The 19,405-nt window shown below is 39.4% G+C and overlaps 1 protein-coding gene across 5 annotated transcripts in view; it reads right to left on the reverse strand.

The window, feature by feature from the left end:
- Positions 1–19,405, reverse strand: part of LOC137044573 (signal induced proliferation associated 1 like 2) — a 175,711-nt gene that overhangs the window by 86,981 nt on the left and 69,325 nt on the right. For all 5 annotated transcript variants that reach the window (XM_067420635.1, XM_067420633.1, XM_067420636.1 and 2 more), the window contains exon 2: positions 9,068–10,841. In XM_067420635.1, the coding sequence (XP_067276736.1) occupies positions 9,068–10,457 (1,390 nt within the window). In that variant the 5' untranslated portion in view covers positions 10,458–10,841. The remainder of the gene's footprint in view (positions 1–9,067; positions 10,842–19,405) is intronic.

Here is a 19,405-nt window from a genome sequence, read left to right on the forward strand (position 1 = left end):
GGACTGATGGATGGACGGATGGATGGATGGATGGATGGACGGACGGATGGACTGACTGACTGACTGACGGATGGATGGACGGATGGATGGATGGATGGATGGATGGATGGATGGATGGATGGATTGATAGATGGATGGACGGATGGATGGATGGATGGATGGATGGTGGATGAATGGACTGATGATGGATGGATGGACGGACTGATGGATGGATGGATGGATGGATGAACTGATGGTAGATGGATGGATGAATGAATGAATGAATGGATTGATGATGGATGGATGGATGGACTGATGGTAGATGGATGAATGAATGAATGAATGAATGAATGAATGAATGAATGAATGAATGGATTGATGATGGATGGATGGATGGATGGATGGAAGGATGGATGGACTGATGGTAGATGGATGAATGAATGAACGAATGAATGAATGAATGAATGAATGAATGAATGAATGAATGAATGAATGAATGAATGATGATGGCTAGATGAATGAATGGACTGATGATGGATGGATAAATAAAGCAAGCTTTTTAGGGCCATTATGATTTTACAAATAAATAAATACATTTATCTGATAACTTCAATGATTTTAAATAATTTATAAGGTATTTTTTTATTTTGGAGTAAAATCAAATATTAAATATAAAATAAAAAACAATAGCAAAAGTGGTTCAAACTGTATTTTAAGTTAGTACTATGATGGAGAAGCTTTCAGATGTCCAGTTCTCCGTCTTGTCTACACAGAAATGTTGTGGTCTGATCCAGGACACATCTCCATAGATCTCCACATAGTCTCGCAGACAGCAGTGTCATATATGATCCATAATCTCTGATCTCACTGCACCAGGGGGCCGTCAGAGATTAACAAGAGAAATAAACCCGCCACAGACGAGGCTTAACCTCCTTCTTTCTGATATCCTTTCCAATAAGCATCAGGATAATGCGTACTGATGCAAAACACACACAATATGGGACAAAAAAGAAATTAGCAACAGCTCAAGTAGTGTGTGGGATCCTGCTAGTGCCACAACACACCGAAAGAAAATACAACAAAGTTAGCATGATGGGAGATCTGAAAACAAACTCAATCCAACTCAAATCCAGAGGTGAAGCACAGCAAACACACTCCCCCGTGACACTTCAGCTCATCTCATCCACTCGAACAGACTCGAGAGGTTAAAGCCTAAAGCTGCAGCGAACAGTAAAACATCAGGACCACGTCTTCTCCAAAACACACTTCACTAGAATCCTGTGGGAAAATCCAGTCAAAACCAGCTTTTGATGATTGATCATCTGGTTTTGACAAGGTAGACCATCTTAGTCAAGCTGGATTTGTGAGATCTTGCATATCATACTACTGAACGATTGCCAAATAAAGTTTTTAATGTTGATAATAAGCAGAAATATTTCTTGAGCAGTAGATCTTCATATTAGGATAATTTCTTAAGGAGTAATAATGCTGAAAATTCAGCTTTGACCACAGGAATAAATTACATTTTACAATATATTCAAATAGAAAAAAGTTCTTTTAATCTATAATAATATTTCACACAGTGTTTACTGTATTTAAAATTAATGCAGTCTTGAAGGAGCAGAAAACACATTAACAAAATCTTACCAGTCCCAAAATTCTTTGTATATTTATTAATTTAGCAGACTTATATATATATATAATACTTCCAAATTAGGAAAAACACCCATATAAGATACAGTCTTGTTCAAAATAATAGCAGTACAATGTGACTAACCAGAATAATCAAGGTTTTTAGTATATTTTTTATTGCTACGTGGCAAACAAGTTACCAGTAGGTTCAGTAGATTCTCAGAAAACAAATGAGACCCAGCATTCATGATATGCACGCTCTTAAGGCTGTGCAATTGGGCAATTAGTTGAAAGGGGTGTGTTCAAAAAAATAGCAGTGTCTACCTTTGACTGTACAAACTCAAAACTATTTTGTACAAACTTTTTTTTTCTGGGATTTAGCAATCCTGTGAATCACTAAACTAATATTTAGTTGTATGACCACAGTTTTTTAAAACTGCTTGACATCTGTGTGGCATGGAGTCAACCAACTTGTGGCACCTCTCAGCTGTTATTCCACTCCATGATTCTTTAACAACATTCCACAATTCATTCACATTTCTTGGTTTTGCTTCAGAAACAGCATTTTTGATATCACCCCACAAGTTCTCAATTGGATTAAGGTCTGGAGATTGGGCTGGCCACTCCATAACATTAATTTTGTTGGTTTGGAACCAAGACTTTGCCCGTTTACTAGTGTGTTTTGGGTCATTGTCTTGTTGAAACAACCGTTTCAAGGGCATGTCCTCTTCAGCATAGGGCAACATGACCTCTTCAAGTATTTTAACATATGCAAACTGATCCATGATCCCTGGTATGCGATAAATAGGCCCAACACCATAGTAGGAGAAACATGCCCATATCATGATGCTTGCACCTCCATGCTTCACTGTCTTCACTGTGTACTGTGGCTTGAATTCAGAGTTTGGGGGTCGTCTCACAAACTGCCTGTGGCCCTTGGACCCAAAAAGAACAATTTTACTCTCATCAGTCCATAAAATGTTCCTCCATTTCTCTTTAGGCCAGTTGATGTGTTCTTTGGCAAATTGTAACCTCTTCTGCACATGCCTTTTTTTTAACAGAAGGACTTTGCGGGGGATTCTTGAAAATAGATTAGCTTCACACAGACGTCTTCTAACTGTCACAGTACTTACAGGTAACTCCAGACTGTCTTTGATCATCCTGGAGGTGATCATTGGCTGAGCCTTTGCCATTCTGGTTATTCTTCTATCCATTTTGATGGTTGTCTTCCGTTTTCTTTCACGTCTCTCTGGTTTTGCTCTCCATTGTAAGGCATTGGAGATCATTTTAGCTGAACAGCCTATCATTTTTTGCACCTCTTTATAGGTTTTCCCCTCTCTAATCAACTTTTTAATCAAAGTACGCTGTTCTTCTGAACAATGTCTTGAACGACCCATTTTCCTCAGCTTTCAAATGCATGTTCAACAAGTGTTGGCTTCATCCTTAAATAGGGGCCACCTGATTCACACCTGTTTCTTCACAAAATTGATGACCTCAGTGATTGAATGCCACACTGCTATTTTTTTGAACACACCCCTTTCAACTAATTGCCCAATTGCACAGCCTTAAGAGCGTGCATATCATGAATGCTGGGTCTCATTTGTTTTCTGAGAATCTACTGAACCTACTGGTAACTTGTTTGCCACGTAGCAATAAAAAATATACTAAAAACCTTGATTATTCTGGTTAGTCACATTGTACTGCTATTATTTTGAACAAGACTGTACATGACAGGTTCAAAGATAGTTTTAAGGAACATTTCCAAACAACTATAGGATTACCATTAGCCTGACGTGGTCATCCTCAGCTCTAGTCAGAATATTAGTATTAGTATAATAGTCTGATGCTGTATGCTGATGTAATATTAGTATAATAGTCTGATGCTCCATTGGGCTGTGATTATGAGGCGTGTTTCAACCCAACCAGGAAAAACCTCAACTGGATAGACCGACAACCAATCAGAGCAATGAAGCGACGCATTGTCAAATGTCAACAGAGCTAAACTGCACTGTGTTGCCAAGTCCGCTTTTTTTTCTCCCACGGGTTGTTTTCTATGTCTGCAGGTGAATCAACTATTATGTGATATATAGACCCATGAGTGCGAATTTTAGCAGCAACCTTGCCAAAATAACACACATTTTACCCCCCAAACACCATTTTTCCCCCGGAGAACCCCCCCAAGAAGCTATTGTTTAAGGCTAGTAGTTGGTGGGTTTTGTTGTAAAAACTTGGCAACCCTGTCTGCACGCGCTGGAATAAACGATCTTTGCCGGTGTTGTAAAAAAATAACATAATTTACTGATACTCAGAGTACTAACCCAACATGATCATCATTTCTGAGAGAAATAGTGAAGGTGATGCAAGATACAAACAAGCTCTCCGTTTAGGATTCGAACAAATTTAACCCAAGGCCTTTTGATGACGTGATGATTACGTTTCTGTTGATCATCTGTCCGTCATCGTCTAAAGCCCGCCCTGATGATTTCATTGGTCCGAACAGTTTCTGTTCGGGGATAATTACTCCTCTACGGAGCAAGGCCAGACCAAACTGCCCGACCTAAAAATATTCTGGGTGGGGCTAAGTTCAGCTGGCATCCAGGCTAGATTACCATGGTACCAAGCACCAAAAACCTACGGCAAACTACTACAGTCAATAAGAACTGACATTTGCAACCCATGCAAATGACACAAGATATTAAAGACCTGGACTTTTAAACTGAACTTCAATGTTGGGCCAAAAGGAAAAGCCATTTCATAATGTGGTTTCAACCTGATAGACCCTTTTAGTCAAGCGGGTTAGAGTTGATAAAGCACCTTGGACCAAGAAGCAAACCAGCAATACTTTCCATAAACCAATGCGGCCACTTTAAACTGTCCGACTTGATATAAAGACAGAACGTAAAATGTAACCGACACATCAGCCTGCGACCCATCGACAGGAGGCATAGGGCTGAGCATGTTGCCAAGATTCTTAACAAAATGAAGTATTAATATTCATCTATTAATGCAACCGTAGTGTAAACCTTCAGTAGGCATGTCATATCTTGCATCCTCCCCAATCACGCAACATCTTGGTCACGAAGAGAGAGGGAGTTAATGGAATCAATGCTACTCCCTGGGTGATAAAAGCATCATGGAAAGTAAGGTGTGAAGGGGATAGTGGCTCTTGAGAAGGACATGTTGACAGGTCTGTCCTTTTCAGGTCCCAGGAGAGACGATGAAGGGGTGATGAGCAGCTATGAAAGGTTAAATGGACTCTGACTGTTAGTTTGAAGTCGGGAAAGTCAGACAGTCAAAATAAAACCAGTATCTGCATCACATAATGCAGTCAGTTCTCCATTCAATTTCATTTAAAGTCATGCTTGCAAGGTTATGCATTCAGTTGAATTCAATTTGAATTCATGCATTGAACTATGCATTCTATTTAATTCAGTTGAAATGTTATGCATTGTATTTCATTTCAAGTTATGCATTCGATTTAAAGTCATGCATTCAAGTTTTGTATTTAATTTGAAGTCGTTATTAAGTTACGGATTCAATTTACTGCAATTTAAAGTTATGCACTCAAGTTACACATTCCATTTAACTCAATTTGAAGTTATCCATTTAATATGCATTCAATTTATATAATATATTTATGCCTTCAATGGAATAAAAAATGTATTTAAGTTAAGCATTCATTTTAATTCAATTTTAAGTTAAGCATTTCATTTAATTCAATCTGAGGTTATGCAAGTTATGCAATCATTTTAATACACAAGTTGATGTTATGGATTCAAATAAAATAAAAATCAACATATTGAGTAGATGAGAACCTTGAGAGGAAACAAAATGCATTTTTTAATTTACAAATATATCATTATGTATTGCCTTTATCTTCACTGTATTAATTGGCATTACATTACTGTGTTAACTATTGGCAAATATGCATTATGCAACAGTAGTTTAAAAAGAATAACTAAATAGATTTGGCCTCACTTTATATTAGGGGGCCTTAAGTACTATGTACTTACATCAAAAAATAAATACAATGTACTTACTGTGTTCAAATTGTATTGCAAAGCACTTTTGCTGATGTTAAGGTGGGATACAGCTAAAGTTAGGGTCAGGTGTGGTGGTGTGGGTCAGTTTAAGGGTAGGGTTAGGGGTAAGAGAAGAGTTAACAGTGTTTATTGCAAATGTAAGTACAGAAATTAATTACGAAAAAAAATTACATGCAGGTATTTTTAAAATGTAAGTACAATGTAAAAACATGTATGTACACAATAAGTGCATTGTATCAAATGATTCATTAAAATGTTAGTACATATTAGTTAAGGCCACCTAATATAAAGTGGGTCCATAGATTTGGCTATTAGATTAGAATTAAGCAAAAAAGTAGTTTGAACAGGGTCCGTTTGGATTTGATATTTAGTTTAAACTCCCTCCCTGTTTAAACGGCACTTAAAATAAACAGTTAAATGCATAAGACTAATCGGTGTCTTAAATATAACCCTGCACGCTGCACAGAGGAAATTGAGCTCTTCTGCTTGATAGGTCTTTGGCGACACGGCAAGGCGGATGATTATCTATTTCCCAATAGAACGAGCTTGCTAACATGATTTATTGTCATTTGAGCTGAGCTGTAATTTGCCCATTCGCTATGGCTGGAAAGCCTGTGAACGTGCAGGACACAATCGCAGCTTTCACCCACAGGCTCTGGCTCATTATTCAGTGTAGTCAAAGGAAAGAAACTAATTTCTGCATGGCAAGAGGTGGAGCAGCTGTTTTCCAGAGCTTAGGATTGGGTAACACAATCCTGTCAGGACTATGCAGATGTGCAGGCATGCAAAAAAAGCAGTCTGACAGCCGCTGACACCTTCTAAGTCAAACACCAATGACATTGTGCAGTCTAAGACGAGGAATGGTTTGCTGGTTTCATTCCCAGACACGCAGAGGTGTTTTAATGAAGAGCGGTGGGACTGCGGTGTGAGGAGAGGGTCCCGTCTCACCTCTCTCGGCTCCGCGGAGGGGAACAGCTGCACCTCACCCTGTCTATTCTCACATGACAAATCACAGGCCAAAGACAGGAGAGCATTCTCACACCTCAATCCTTGGCACAAGTGTTTCTCCTTTCAAAATGTGTAATAAACACCAGGCTTAACAAAACCTGCTATTGTCTCGGACCCTAAATCACCAGAACAGCATCCAAAGAAGAACATATCGCAAAATCTTTAATAACTGATATGCACAGAAAAAAAGAAGACATTTTAAGCTTGTAATCAGTATCTTGTACTCACTTTCGAGATTTGACTTTCAATGAGTGAACAACAAAAAAGTCAGTCATACAGGTTTGGAATGAAATGAGGGCGAGTTAATGCATTTTCAGGTTAATTATCTCTTTAAAATATCTAAAACTGTAATATTAAGACTATTATACTAAAACATTACAGGAGTCCTGTTATGCCCTTTTACAAAGTCTTGTTTTTGTGGTGTACTAGAATATGCTTTCATGCTTGATTGTTAAAAAAAACCACATAATTTTTCATTATTACAGCTCCTGCCCTGAACACACAGTTGAAAAAGCCCCTCCTTCCGAAAAATGAAAAGTACTGTGATTGGTTTAGCTTTATTGGATTATTGGCACTGCTTGGAGTACGGGAAATGTCCTGCCCCTTAACCTTAAAGGTGCACTATGTAGTATTTTTGCAGAAAAATATCCAAAAACCACCAGGTCAGTGTTATATATTTTGTTCAGTTGAGTACTTACAATATCCCAAATGTTTCCAACTATTTGTAAATTGTGAGAAAATGTAGCTATTTTAACCAATGAACCGGGACGCCTGAGAATACCGTTTGAGGACGTCCACTTTCATTGGCGTCATATCTGCGTTCCCCTCGGTTTACGGTTTTATTCTGCAGAAGTGTTTTACTCTCAACAGTGTGAACAAGTGTCACAGCAGCCGCTGAGCGAACGCACAGAGTAATGTCATAACATCATTTTAAACACACTTAAATGTATCTGATATGATAAACAGAGCTGTGTTCCCTCATACTCGTGACTGGAAAAGCGGAAATAGCACCAGCGACTGTGTCCCGTCATAATAAAAGTCCCGCTGCTCGTGAGTCGTGTGTGTTGCGTTCAATCTCTCCAGCGGCCTTGCTCAGCTCCTCAACACTGGTCTGTTTAACACTACAGTAACGTTAATAAATCACATCCATGAACATGATTTCTGCCCGAGTCCTATCCTGAATCTTTCCCACCGGCTGTGAGGTGAAGACCACATGCCCCAAGAGTCTGAGCTCAAACTTGGCATCATCAAACTACGCCCTTTGTTTTGAATAGGCGCCCTCTAGCGGACGGAAAAGTTACATAGTGCAGCTTTAAACATAACATTACATAACATAACATTAAACAAGCTCCTCTCAGATGTAAATATTAGTGATGTTGTCAATTTTAAACCAATTCAAGCCTGATTCAGACTTAAAAACGGTAACAAACAAGAGGATCGTCCAGAATAGATTTCATGCACAGACTTTTCAAGCACGGATTTGACAGGACATTTCAAAGTGGTATGTTTGTTTTTTTGTAATTTTCTTATTCATTTTAGATCAAATGTTATAAACCATTTAATTATGACACTTGTTGGAAAACTATGGCAATACAAACAGTACTCGAGCAAAAAGCATGGTTAATTTTCCGAAGGGCCGGTGAACAGCCTTACAAAAGGGAGAGCTTAAAAAAAGCTGCAGTAAGTAAAGTCTCTAATGCAGCTCGACCAGGTCTCACACCCTTTTTTTGTGTATTCTGTGGACAGGAATTCATTTAAAAAAGTAACAGTGTGATTCACAAAGCCCAGATAAACGCCAAACTAGCCGCTTGTTGTAGTTCTTGAAAAGTAAGTTCCTCCCTTTGCATTGACCTTTGAGCTCTTTAACCTTGCAGATTTTTTTATGTTCAAACAGCCACATTACACAAACTATAAATTGAAAAGTGAAAAAGCATAACAGGATCCCTTTATGACTTGTTTTCATAGATGTGTCTATAATATGAGTGTATTGTATCTCACTGCATTGGCAGATTTTTTTACCTGCATATAAAAGCAAATACACCTCAATTAAAGATACAATCTTGATACTATCTTATTCAATGTTAAAAGTGAATCGATTTATTTTAGAGTTAGCTATTTTGTATAAAAATACTTTTTCACAGTTTAGCTTACTAATCTCTTGCACTTAAGTTTTGAGCTTTTACTTGGGTTGTGTATTTTATTTAGTGCAATTTATTAAAGAAAAAACACCAACACAACCTCTGTAACATCAGCTAAAGAGGAAGATGTTTACAAATAATAACTATTTTTTCTTTGGAATAACATAAACTGATAAATCATCCTAAATATAACCTGGAATGAAAGGTCAATTTAGATTTAACAAACAAGAATTAATCCCATTTTTCATGCAAAATAACAAGGCTTACCTCTCCCATAGAAAAACTTGTGGTAATAATACGCTCCCAGGTCGATGTGCTCGATGATGTACCGCTTGACCTTTTCACGGTGGATTGCCTGGCTTTCCCGTGGCACCTCCAGCACAGACACGCCAGCATTGGTACAGTGGGAGCTCAAGGACGACTCGAAAGAGCAGTTTTCTCCTCCAGCACTATAGGTGGTGTTGGTGGCCCTGGAGAGAGAGATCCTCCTCTCTCCCTCTCCACCAATCTCATTGCGAAAATGCGGGCAATTGAGCACCAATCCATTGCTCTTCCCATCGCCCTCATCCGCATCCAGGTTCTCCTTGGGATTGAGGTCTTCCCGACTTCCCAGCGGCGATTCGAACATGGATGTAGGTCCAGTAGTATTCCCACCAACTTGTCCACCTCCTGTGATTTGGTACTGCGAGGCAGCAGAAGCTCCGGTGGTGGTGTTCTTCCTCTGGCTGAGGCTAACGCGGTTCGCCACCGCTTCGCTAATGTTGAAGAGGATGCTCTGGACATCATAGTGAGCGAAGCATTTCTGGAAGCTGAGCGGCCGGCGGTCGTCCTGCTCGGTGGAAAGCCGCAGACCATCGTTCTCGCTCTTAATAGTCCTCAACTTCCTAAACAGCGATGTCTCGGATGACTCCGACTTGAGGCGACGCATGAAAGACTTCTCCCTTTCTCGGCTGTAGAGGAGGGAGCTGTCCACGTAGTCGTAGCCCGAGATGTGTACGATCTCACCGCGGGCTATCTGAGCTGCGGTCTGCAAGCTTGGGGAGAGGGTTGTGTCATAGCGAAGGAGTTCTGGGAAACCGACAGGCGGGGCACTGCGATGGTCCAAATTGTCAATCCGGTATCCTCGCAACATGGTAAAGAACCCATCATTCCCGAGTCCCTGGCGGTCAATAGAGGAAGTGCTGCCGTACTCCCGATGCAACGAGGCACCAGTGTTCGGGTTGACTGCGTTCTGGTCCATTATGTCCTCTGCATCAATATCGCTGATGGTCACGTCACTATTACTCCGCTGGCGAATTGGATGAAGCCCCTTCAAAGGGGATCGACTCAGAAGGTCACTCAGGGAATATTTTGTATCCGAATAATCAGGCTCCAATTGTGCTTCGCACAAATCCGTGATGTCCACACTTTGGTCTGGCTGTCCGTTCTGGAAGGCCGCGATGACGCTCTCGTAGTTGGGCCCGCCACGGCTTTCCCAACCCTCTTTTTTCGGGGGCCAGTCCGTCACCCTGGCTCGCACCCCCATTTTAGGCATGGCGGGCGTCCCGTTTGTTTTACCACCCCCTTCCAGCTTGCCTTGTGTGTTGGCTGCTGGATGTCCCATACTCCCATTCAATGCTTTCAGCTTCCTGGTAAACAATTCCTCAGATGACTGCATGACGTTAGAGAAGCCCTCAAGCGATGGAAGGTTTGTTTTATTGTCGATACCCACGGCTCAAGCTCATATCCTGCTTGCAGCTGCTTGGGAAAGCGAGAACTCAAGTCCCCTTATCGGTTACATTGTCATAGGTCACCCATTACAGGTCCCAGGCCAGCTATCTCAACTATAGCTTAAGAGTTGTCCTATAGGGAGTCAGCCCACATGAAGGGGCTCCTTTCACTCAAAGTCCATTTTTCTTCAGGAGTGACCAGTTTGATGAAAGACAGGCAGCATTTGGGTGTCACGGACGGCTGGAGCTTCAAGGAGCAGAAGGGGTCAGTTGAAACAGCTATCCTTTCACAGAGATCAGCTAATTTAGGACGACAGCTGGAGGAGAGCGATCTGTTGGGAGCAAGGAGAAAAACAAAAGCACATTAATGCATCTCACAGAGAACTGCAGAATATATTTATTCAGACAGTGGGATGTCTTTCTCAAAACCTCCTTATGACCACAGAACAATGTAAGACTGTTAGATAAGTGGCAGGGTGTGTACCGCAAAACAGGCCTGATGACTCCTCCAAGAAGGTCTTCTCACAAAGAGATCATTTAAGAAATATAAATGCCTATTTCTTTTGCTGATTTTTATTGGCCAAGTAGGGTTCAAATCAAGAGAACATTCAATGGTTTTCAAACAGGAGATTATGCATTAGGCAAGGAGGACTCCGAAAAAAATCTTTATTTTTTATGCCACATTTTTTCACTTACACAGAGCAATGGAGCCGCCAAATGCAATGCATTTATTACATGCTCAACTATATATACAGTATACAGTATATATGTGTATGGCTTCTCAGTAGGGACTCCAACATTTGACCTCAGCTAACATTTGTGGGTTGGGAAGGTGCCATTGATGACCTTAATGGGTTTTTCATGTTCATGAATATTGTGCGAATGCCACATCCATGCATCCTGATTCAATGTGCTATATAGAATCATGTAACATGACCTGACATTGCTATCAGCACAAAAAAAACCTGCTAAATCCATTATATAGCTTGACCTTCAACGTAAACCCTTTTTTCTGAACTAAAACAACTAGTCTTTATTCTTTTTTCATTAGGGATAAAAGAAACAGACAATACATCCCATCTTTACCGTGTTCACCCTATCCCGCGGTTCAGTTTCTAAGAAACATTTATATTTACAGGACAAATAACACCTGTAGGGCAAATTTGTCCTACATCAATATAACTGAAATTTATGCACTAAACACTAAATATTGAGGTTACAAATATGCATGTAACAATATTTACATGCAGCATGTTATACAATTATTATGATATTGCCATTGTTGCAAAGGTTTGAAAGGTTTCAACTAATTTTGATTAGCAACAATACAATTTAGATGACCTGCACGTGCAGGTTCAACCCAAATTCATAGTTGTGTGCACAAAAATGCAAATATGATTGACAACACTGAATTTGGAAGGGAGATAGACGTGTCCCGGTTGTAGTTTTTGGATAAAGAGAGTCTATAAAATGGTTATTTTTACTGTGAATTTATTTGTATTTCTTTAATCAAATTGCATGTAGAGACATAATAATAGCATAATATTTGCTTAGAAAAGACCAGAAATTAAGATAATTCAAATAAAATTACATGATTGAGTCAAAATATTGTTTGAAAAAAAAAAAAAAAAGCCTATCGCCAACCTACAGAAACCTATTTTACACATCCTTTGACTGGATTTTGGAAAAATTCCAAAAAAATCATGGTATCACGGAAAAGCATGGTTTCGGAAATTTTTTGGAAAAATCATGGTATCACTTGTGCTTTGAAAAAGTAGTGCGGAAAATAGTCATGAATCACAACAATTCAAACAAAGCAGGATTTTGGATCCTAGAGCTATAACCTAACTAAGTGTTTTCACAGTGAAACGCAGAAGCAGCAAAAGTGCTTCCTGAAATAACTTCATTAAATGAGACAGGCTTTTCTAAAAGGATGAGCAAGGACAAAACAGAGGGGCTCCGATTACGTAATCCCTTTTCACATCGACACAATCATTAAGATACACACACAGACACACAGCAGGGTCACTGAGGGAAAAAACCCATTCACATAACACTCAAGGACAATTGAACTGTGACTTAAAGTGTCTCCTTCAATGACAAGCTGCTGAATTCCAACAGAAAGATCCTTCTCCAAAAGATCCTTACAAATCTAAACATCTAAATCCAAATGATACCTTAAAGTACCAGTCCATCAAAGCAAACCACATGCAAAACCCTGGCAATCGTTTACAAAGGCTTTTTGTGAAGGCCTCAATGTTAACACACTTTCTCCCATTGCAGTTTTAGTCATTTAGCAGATGCTTATGTCAAAAGAAACATAAAAATGAAGAAAATCACAAGCCATTCATCACACAAGATCTAATAACGCAATATTGCAAAGGGAAATTTCAAGATTAATCTAGTTAGAGTAGTGCAGAAACTATGATGCAATGACATTAAAAATTTGCAATACAAACAAAAAGCTGTCAATTATTTTAATGGCATATTGTACAAAAATAAATTGATGAATGAATGAATGAATGAATGAATGAATGAATGAATGAATGAATGAATGAATGAATGAATGAATGAATGAATGAATACATACATAAAAATAATTTTCCAAATTACTAAATAACTTATACATTTTAATAACTATTATAAATGTATAGTTTGAAAAAAGGATATTCATCTCAAAGTTTTCTAAAGATTACATTTAACAGGTATTAAAATATTAGTGTTTTATAAGGTACAAATGTAAAAAATAATAATATTGACAGATAAATATATATACAATAATGACCAATTTAGAGACAACTAATACTGATACTGACTAACAATAACCGATGTGGAACTGAATGTTTTGTATTACTATAAATTGGATGGATGGATGGATGGATGGATGGATGGATGGATGGATGGATGGATGGATGGATGGATGGATGGATGGATGGATGGATGGATGGATGGATGGATGGATGGATGGATGGATGGATGGACGGATGAATGGAATGGGATGGATGGATGGATGGATGGATGGATGGATGGATGAATGGAATGGATGGATGGAAGGATGAATGGGATGGATGGATGGATGGATGGATGGATGGATGGATGGATGGATGGACGGATGAATGGAATGGATGGATGGATGGATGGATGGATGGATGGATGGATGGATGGATGGATGGAATGGACGGACGGACGGACGGACGGACGGACGGACGGACGGACGGACGGACGGACGGACGGATGGATGGATGGATGGATGGACAGATGGATGAATGGAATGGATGGAGAGATGGACAGATTGATGGATGGATGGATGGAAATAAATTACTACATTTCTAAACTAAAAATTTAATTAAAATCAATTGTTTTTGATAACTGAATTTAGCCATTATAAATGTATATAGTATGAAAAATGGATAATCATCTTGAGGTTTGATAAGACTGCACAATTCAAATGTAATATTGTTAGATAAATATGCGTATATCCAATAATGACCAATTTAGAGACATATATATTTAAAAAAAATCTCTAATACTGGCCAATAACTGAGTGGTACGAATGGCCAATGAGACACTTCCGACACTAATCAGCCTCTCCAAAAATGTCGGCGATATATTGGTCAATAACTACAGACGAGTTGTGTCTTCAGGAGTTTCTATCTTCAGCAGATCAGATGGAGGTTGGAGACTCGCTTTACCACTGAGAAACAGAGGGAGGAAATGTTCTGGAAAGTGTAAACATCTGCCACACACATAAACTAGACATCATGGTGGTCTCTGAGAACCTATGAAGTCCATCTAGAACACAGACAATGATAAATGTTCTCCATCGTGTCTTTCTCCACAGGGGCCCCTGATAGCAGCACAACTTGGTGGTGGTCAGCAAAAATATATCATCCCTATGACCTCCGACCTGAACAGGGTTTGTTTTGTGACTGGGCCTTCTGTGTGTGTGTGTGTGTGTGTGTGTGTGTGTGTGTGTGTGTGTGTGTGTGTGTGTGTGTGTGTGTGTGTGTGTATGTATGTATGTATGTCAGACCTCCCATTATCAGCTTCCTTCACACACACACACAGAGGTCTTTAACGAGAAAAACTCAGCAGTCATTATCTTTGGTCAACCTCCAAGGCCAAAGAAATGAAATTGGGGAGAGGGGGTGGTGGCTGCGAGACTAATTATAGCAATGAACTCATTTTCTGTCGTTGGCTGGGCCGTTTTTGTGTCTTTCGTGCGGAGCGGAGCTGTTTCGCCAGGTCTTAAAATAATCTTTTGACACGGTGGCCTGATTAGAGGCTGCGGGAGTAATAATGTGCCGTCACCAGGAGAACCCGGTGCTGTCAGCCTTCTTTAAAATGATATGGCACTGTCAGCTTCAGACGTGATCGCTGGACCCAGGGGGAAATATTAGAAGCACACCGTTTGAAATAATGTTCAGAGTATGTCCATATTTGCCATCATTTAATGCACATTTTAAAACTGAAGTTGTTTTTAGTTTTATTGTAAATTTTAATTAACCAAGAACACAATGAATCACACTGTAGACATCGTGGCATGTAGTGGTGAGTTGTGCATGGACAAATGCTGTCGTTTTCTTAAATGTTAAAATCTAATTATTATTATGGGTTTTTCTTTTTGCAAAGATTGAGATTTTATATGCTTTGGATATGTTTGTGGGAGGTTTAAGCTAGTAAATATTTAATTTTGTAAGAGTATAGTTTTTATGTGTGATTGTACGTTTTAATCCAATACAAAACCTCATACACGCAGGATAGAAACAGCTGAATCCTGTGATTCTTTTGAGCACAGGGGTCAGTCTAAACCTCCTCATCATCCAAACCGGCTCTGACAGGAGAGCTGTGCTGCAAAGTCAGGACACTGCGAGAGAGTTTAACCACGCTGGTTTAGTGTGATACTGATAGGATGAGTGAAAACCTAACCTTATATTAAACCCACCAAACACAACAACCCTAAAGCCCCAATCACACTACCAGCCAAACGCAGCGACAAAGGGTTCCTATTCATTTCAATTTAAAGCTGGCAATTTCCGGCAACACAGGTGATGGACAGTGGCCGTTGGCCAACGTCTCTTCAACAATCATGTTTAGGGCACCAACAGTGCTGGATAATTTATGTGGCAAAGTTTAATGATTAGCATAACAATAGCTTATGATCGAAGTATGCTTATGATAAAAAGTGGTTGACAAGAACCCATCAGTTGTGTTTAAAGGTGGAGTAGCCGATTTTCGGTGAGGATAGCAATAGCCACACCCCCTTTAAAACACACGAACACACAGCGGGGATCAAACAAAAGCGTCACGAGAAACTGCGTTAAACTACCTCAGAGCACATAACATTACAATAATAATGAACATAACTTGAAGAGCACTGACCTGAACCACCTGACTGCTGCAGATTCATTTCAGAGTTGATAGTGTTGACATTGAAAAACATTAATTCAAATCCGCTCAAGAAAACATCACAGGTTTCCATTTCTCCCAAATGACAGTAGTTATGGTGTGAGCGCAGCATAAGCTTGGTTGTTTTGGTTCAGGATGACCTTTAAAGGTTTTGTCTGTGTAATATCGTATTGAATGCAATGATTGGACGAACATTTTATGGTCATACGCCTTCCACAAACAATTATAAAAACATTTAAACCATTTACTTAACTTAGCGATTGCTGTCAGGATGTGAAGAGACTTTCAACCAGCATAACAACAAATGTGGGTTCATTTCGAGCTACAGCCAAAACAAGTGAAAAATGTACATTTTGGTCGAATTTGAGAAAATTAGAAAATTTCACAAAAATGTGTTCATTAAGCCCTTGTCTAGCGATCCCAATACTCCAAAGAGCAATTCAACATTTAAAAGTATCTTTATTTGTGCATTTTCTGAGATGAGTACCTTTCCCTGGTCCATGAAAAATGGACTTCTTGACCACTGGCGCTTCCACTCAGCACAAGTTTGGTATCATCTTAAAGCAGCATTCCAACTTTATGAATATTCATAGCAAATTCTCGATGGCATGATTCTGAACCAGTGATGTGATTTTCAAACTCATGCTGATGTAAATAAATAACAAAACAATTGCACTCGCGCCGACCTGAAGATCCGACGTGTGCACACAAAGCGTGCGATCCCAATATACGCGACACAGATTTATAGTATTTCAAAATATCTATCTCAGCGAGTATTCACGCAAACATCATCTGTTAGGTCTTAAGTGAATGTTTGGTTAACTGTTGGGGAAAAACACCTGATGTGTAACATTAATAACAATTTTGCTCATTGCAACTCATTTTGCCAGCACGGGTCACAAATGTTTCTGGAACAACTCACATAGCCTGCCATTAAATAACCCTCTCCATTACCAGACACCTTACGGCATGAAAAGAACTAAACAGCTTTCATAAATAATATATGGCTGAATGCGAAAATGAGGTAATGAAACTATTTAGGGAGGCCTTCCTCTTCAAACTCAACAAACGTACGTCACCTGTTTATTTTTGTCCTTATTCAGGTTAAATAAAGAGATCACAGTCTATTACCTGAGAATACAAAACAACACACACAAGCAATTTACACCTCACGCAGGACTTCAAACTACTTTTCTGGTTTCAATCAAACTTCAAGGCCCGTTGTTTTAACCTCGGGGTGATACGGACGGCGATTATTAAATTCCACACACTCGCGGTCCAAAAGAAAGGGCTGGTTACGGTAACCAGACGCTGGCATCTCTGGTTTCATAAACACTCGTATTTCTGCTTCAACAGAGCAGTTTGCAGACTTGAAGGAGCAGATTAATGGTGGCCAAATCTTGTCAACAAAATCCAAGCAATTAAACCGTTAGGCCAGTTAATGTGATGCTTTTGAGAGTAAGCATTATTATTAGGTTCTGGGGACTCATTCTCATCCTACAGACGGAGCTATTCTTAACGGTGGGTGTTTGTTTGGGTCGAGGGCCAAGTCGGGCCATCCTGAACACAGATCCAAACGGCCCCCTGAAACACACCCTTCCTTTTATCTGCGGCTCATAACTCAGACCTCTCGACGGGGAGGCGTCCACCACAAGCTGACACTCAAATTAGCACCAGCATGCCGCTCTGGACGTTACGAGTCTATAACCTCCTCTGTAATAAGACGGGATTCTCCATCAGCCGGGCTTTTTGAGGCCTGCCACGAGCACCGCTGGAAATTTAATAGCGAGTTTTTGTAGGGGATTCACACCCTTCGGTGATCAACAGTTGGTGGCTGAAAGAGCGGCACAGAGAAATTTCCATTTTGTGTGACAAGGGAGAGCGACCAGACCAACACGGATTAGACAAGCAAAGAGATGCTGATAATGTGTCCTGTAGAAATAAGAAAATGAGCAGGAAATAATAGACTAGAGCATAGAGACGCACCAAATTCAGTCACTGAAAAGAGAAAAACATTTCAGTCATTGCTTGTGTATTTTAACATATCAAAAGAAATGACACGAAGAAAACGCAGCTTTTGTTGAATCTAATGACAATGTGCATGATGATGGATGATATATTGATGGGGAAACTGACATGGCACACACCTCTCTTGAAGAAATCAGCTGAAGGCAACAACATGATCTATCTGAAGTCTACAGAAGCTACTGTAGCCACAATTCAAACGCAAAAAAGTTAGTACTTGCAAATGTACCATTTTCTCATGCATTCAAGTCACCATTGAAAGCCAAAGTGTTTTATGCCTAGCTGTGGGTGCTTGAGAGCGTTTTGGCAACACAACATTTTTTGATTTCAGTTCATGCTTTGCTTGCTACAATACAGAATATCCGTGGAAGTGTCTCTAGTACCTCATTTCACAGATAGTTTGTTTCTGTATTATTTCTATATAAAAATGTTAATACAATGTAAAGTATTTGCTCTGGCTCTTGTTTTAAACTATTTTTTGTTTATTTATTATGCTTGTTGTTGTCTGTTAACGTTGTACAAGCAGCGAATGTGGCGGTTGGTCATCGTTGTATTTGTCCCGCCCCTCCTCCACTGTGATTGGACGGCTAGGTAAAAAGTGACAGTGATGAAATGCTGAACACTAAGCACTTGAGTGTGAAATAGATGCTTTAAAAACGTGGCACTCTCATTGAAAACAATTGGAAAAATATGCTAGCCTCGGGAAAAACGCTTTGGGGGACACACGGCCTTAGTGGATTTATAAAGAGCAGTTCCCTACGCTTCTGAAAGACTGCAATGCTGTTCAATACACACTATAGCGGGTTTCAGAATTGCATACTTTAAACTAGGCTACTTATGCCATCATATTTACAAAGCAAAAATAATAAGAGTATGCATTTCCAAATTCAGTCTTGTGCAGTTAATAGTTTTGAAGGAATCTTCTCTAAAGGGTCAAATTAACCACATTTTTTGCCGAATTTTTTGATTTAGCTAAAATATTTTCTGAAGACATATATTGTAATGAATGCCAAAATATTAAATGTCATGGAGTAATCCACTATTTTGGAGAGGACGGTCAAAATGACGATATTCACCTGAGATTTGAAGCCAAATTACAGGAGGGTAAAAATGACTTTAGAAAGATGGCAGCATTATTGAAAATGAGAAAAAGCTCTTATTGTGTTTTTTAGCCCAAAGTTTTGCATGCCTGGAACTCAAGAAGTATTAAATATATCTTAATATGCTTTTAGGTTCAGGTTCTTAACAAACATTTCTTTTGGTATCCATATTTGTTAAGGCTCAGCGTAGTTCAATTTCAGAGAAATTGGGATCTCAATATGACTCCATCGGTCAAAAAACAAATGTGGGTCATTTTTCATACAGCTAATACTATTTTCTAATAAAGAGGAGTAATGTTAAAAATGAATCTATCAAAACAATTGCACAGAACATGCCTTACTTGAGGCTGGTCTGAGTGCTA

The sequence above is a fragment of the Pseudorasbora parva genome, chromosome 17, assembly GCF_024679245.1.
Source record: "Pseudorasbora parva isolate DD20220531a chromosome 17, ASM2467924v1, whole genome shotgun sequence".
NCBI classification, from domain to species: Eukaryota; Metazoa; Chordata; class Actinopteri; order Cypriniformes; family Gobionidae; genus Pseudorasbora; species Pseudorasbora parva.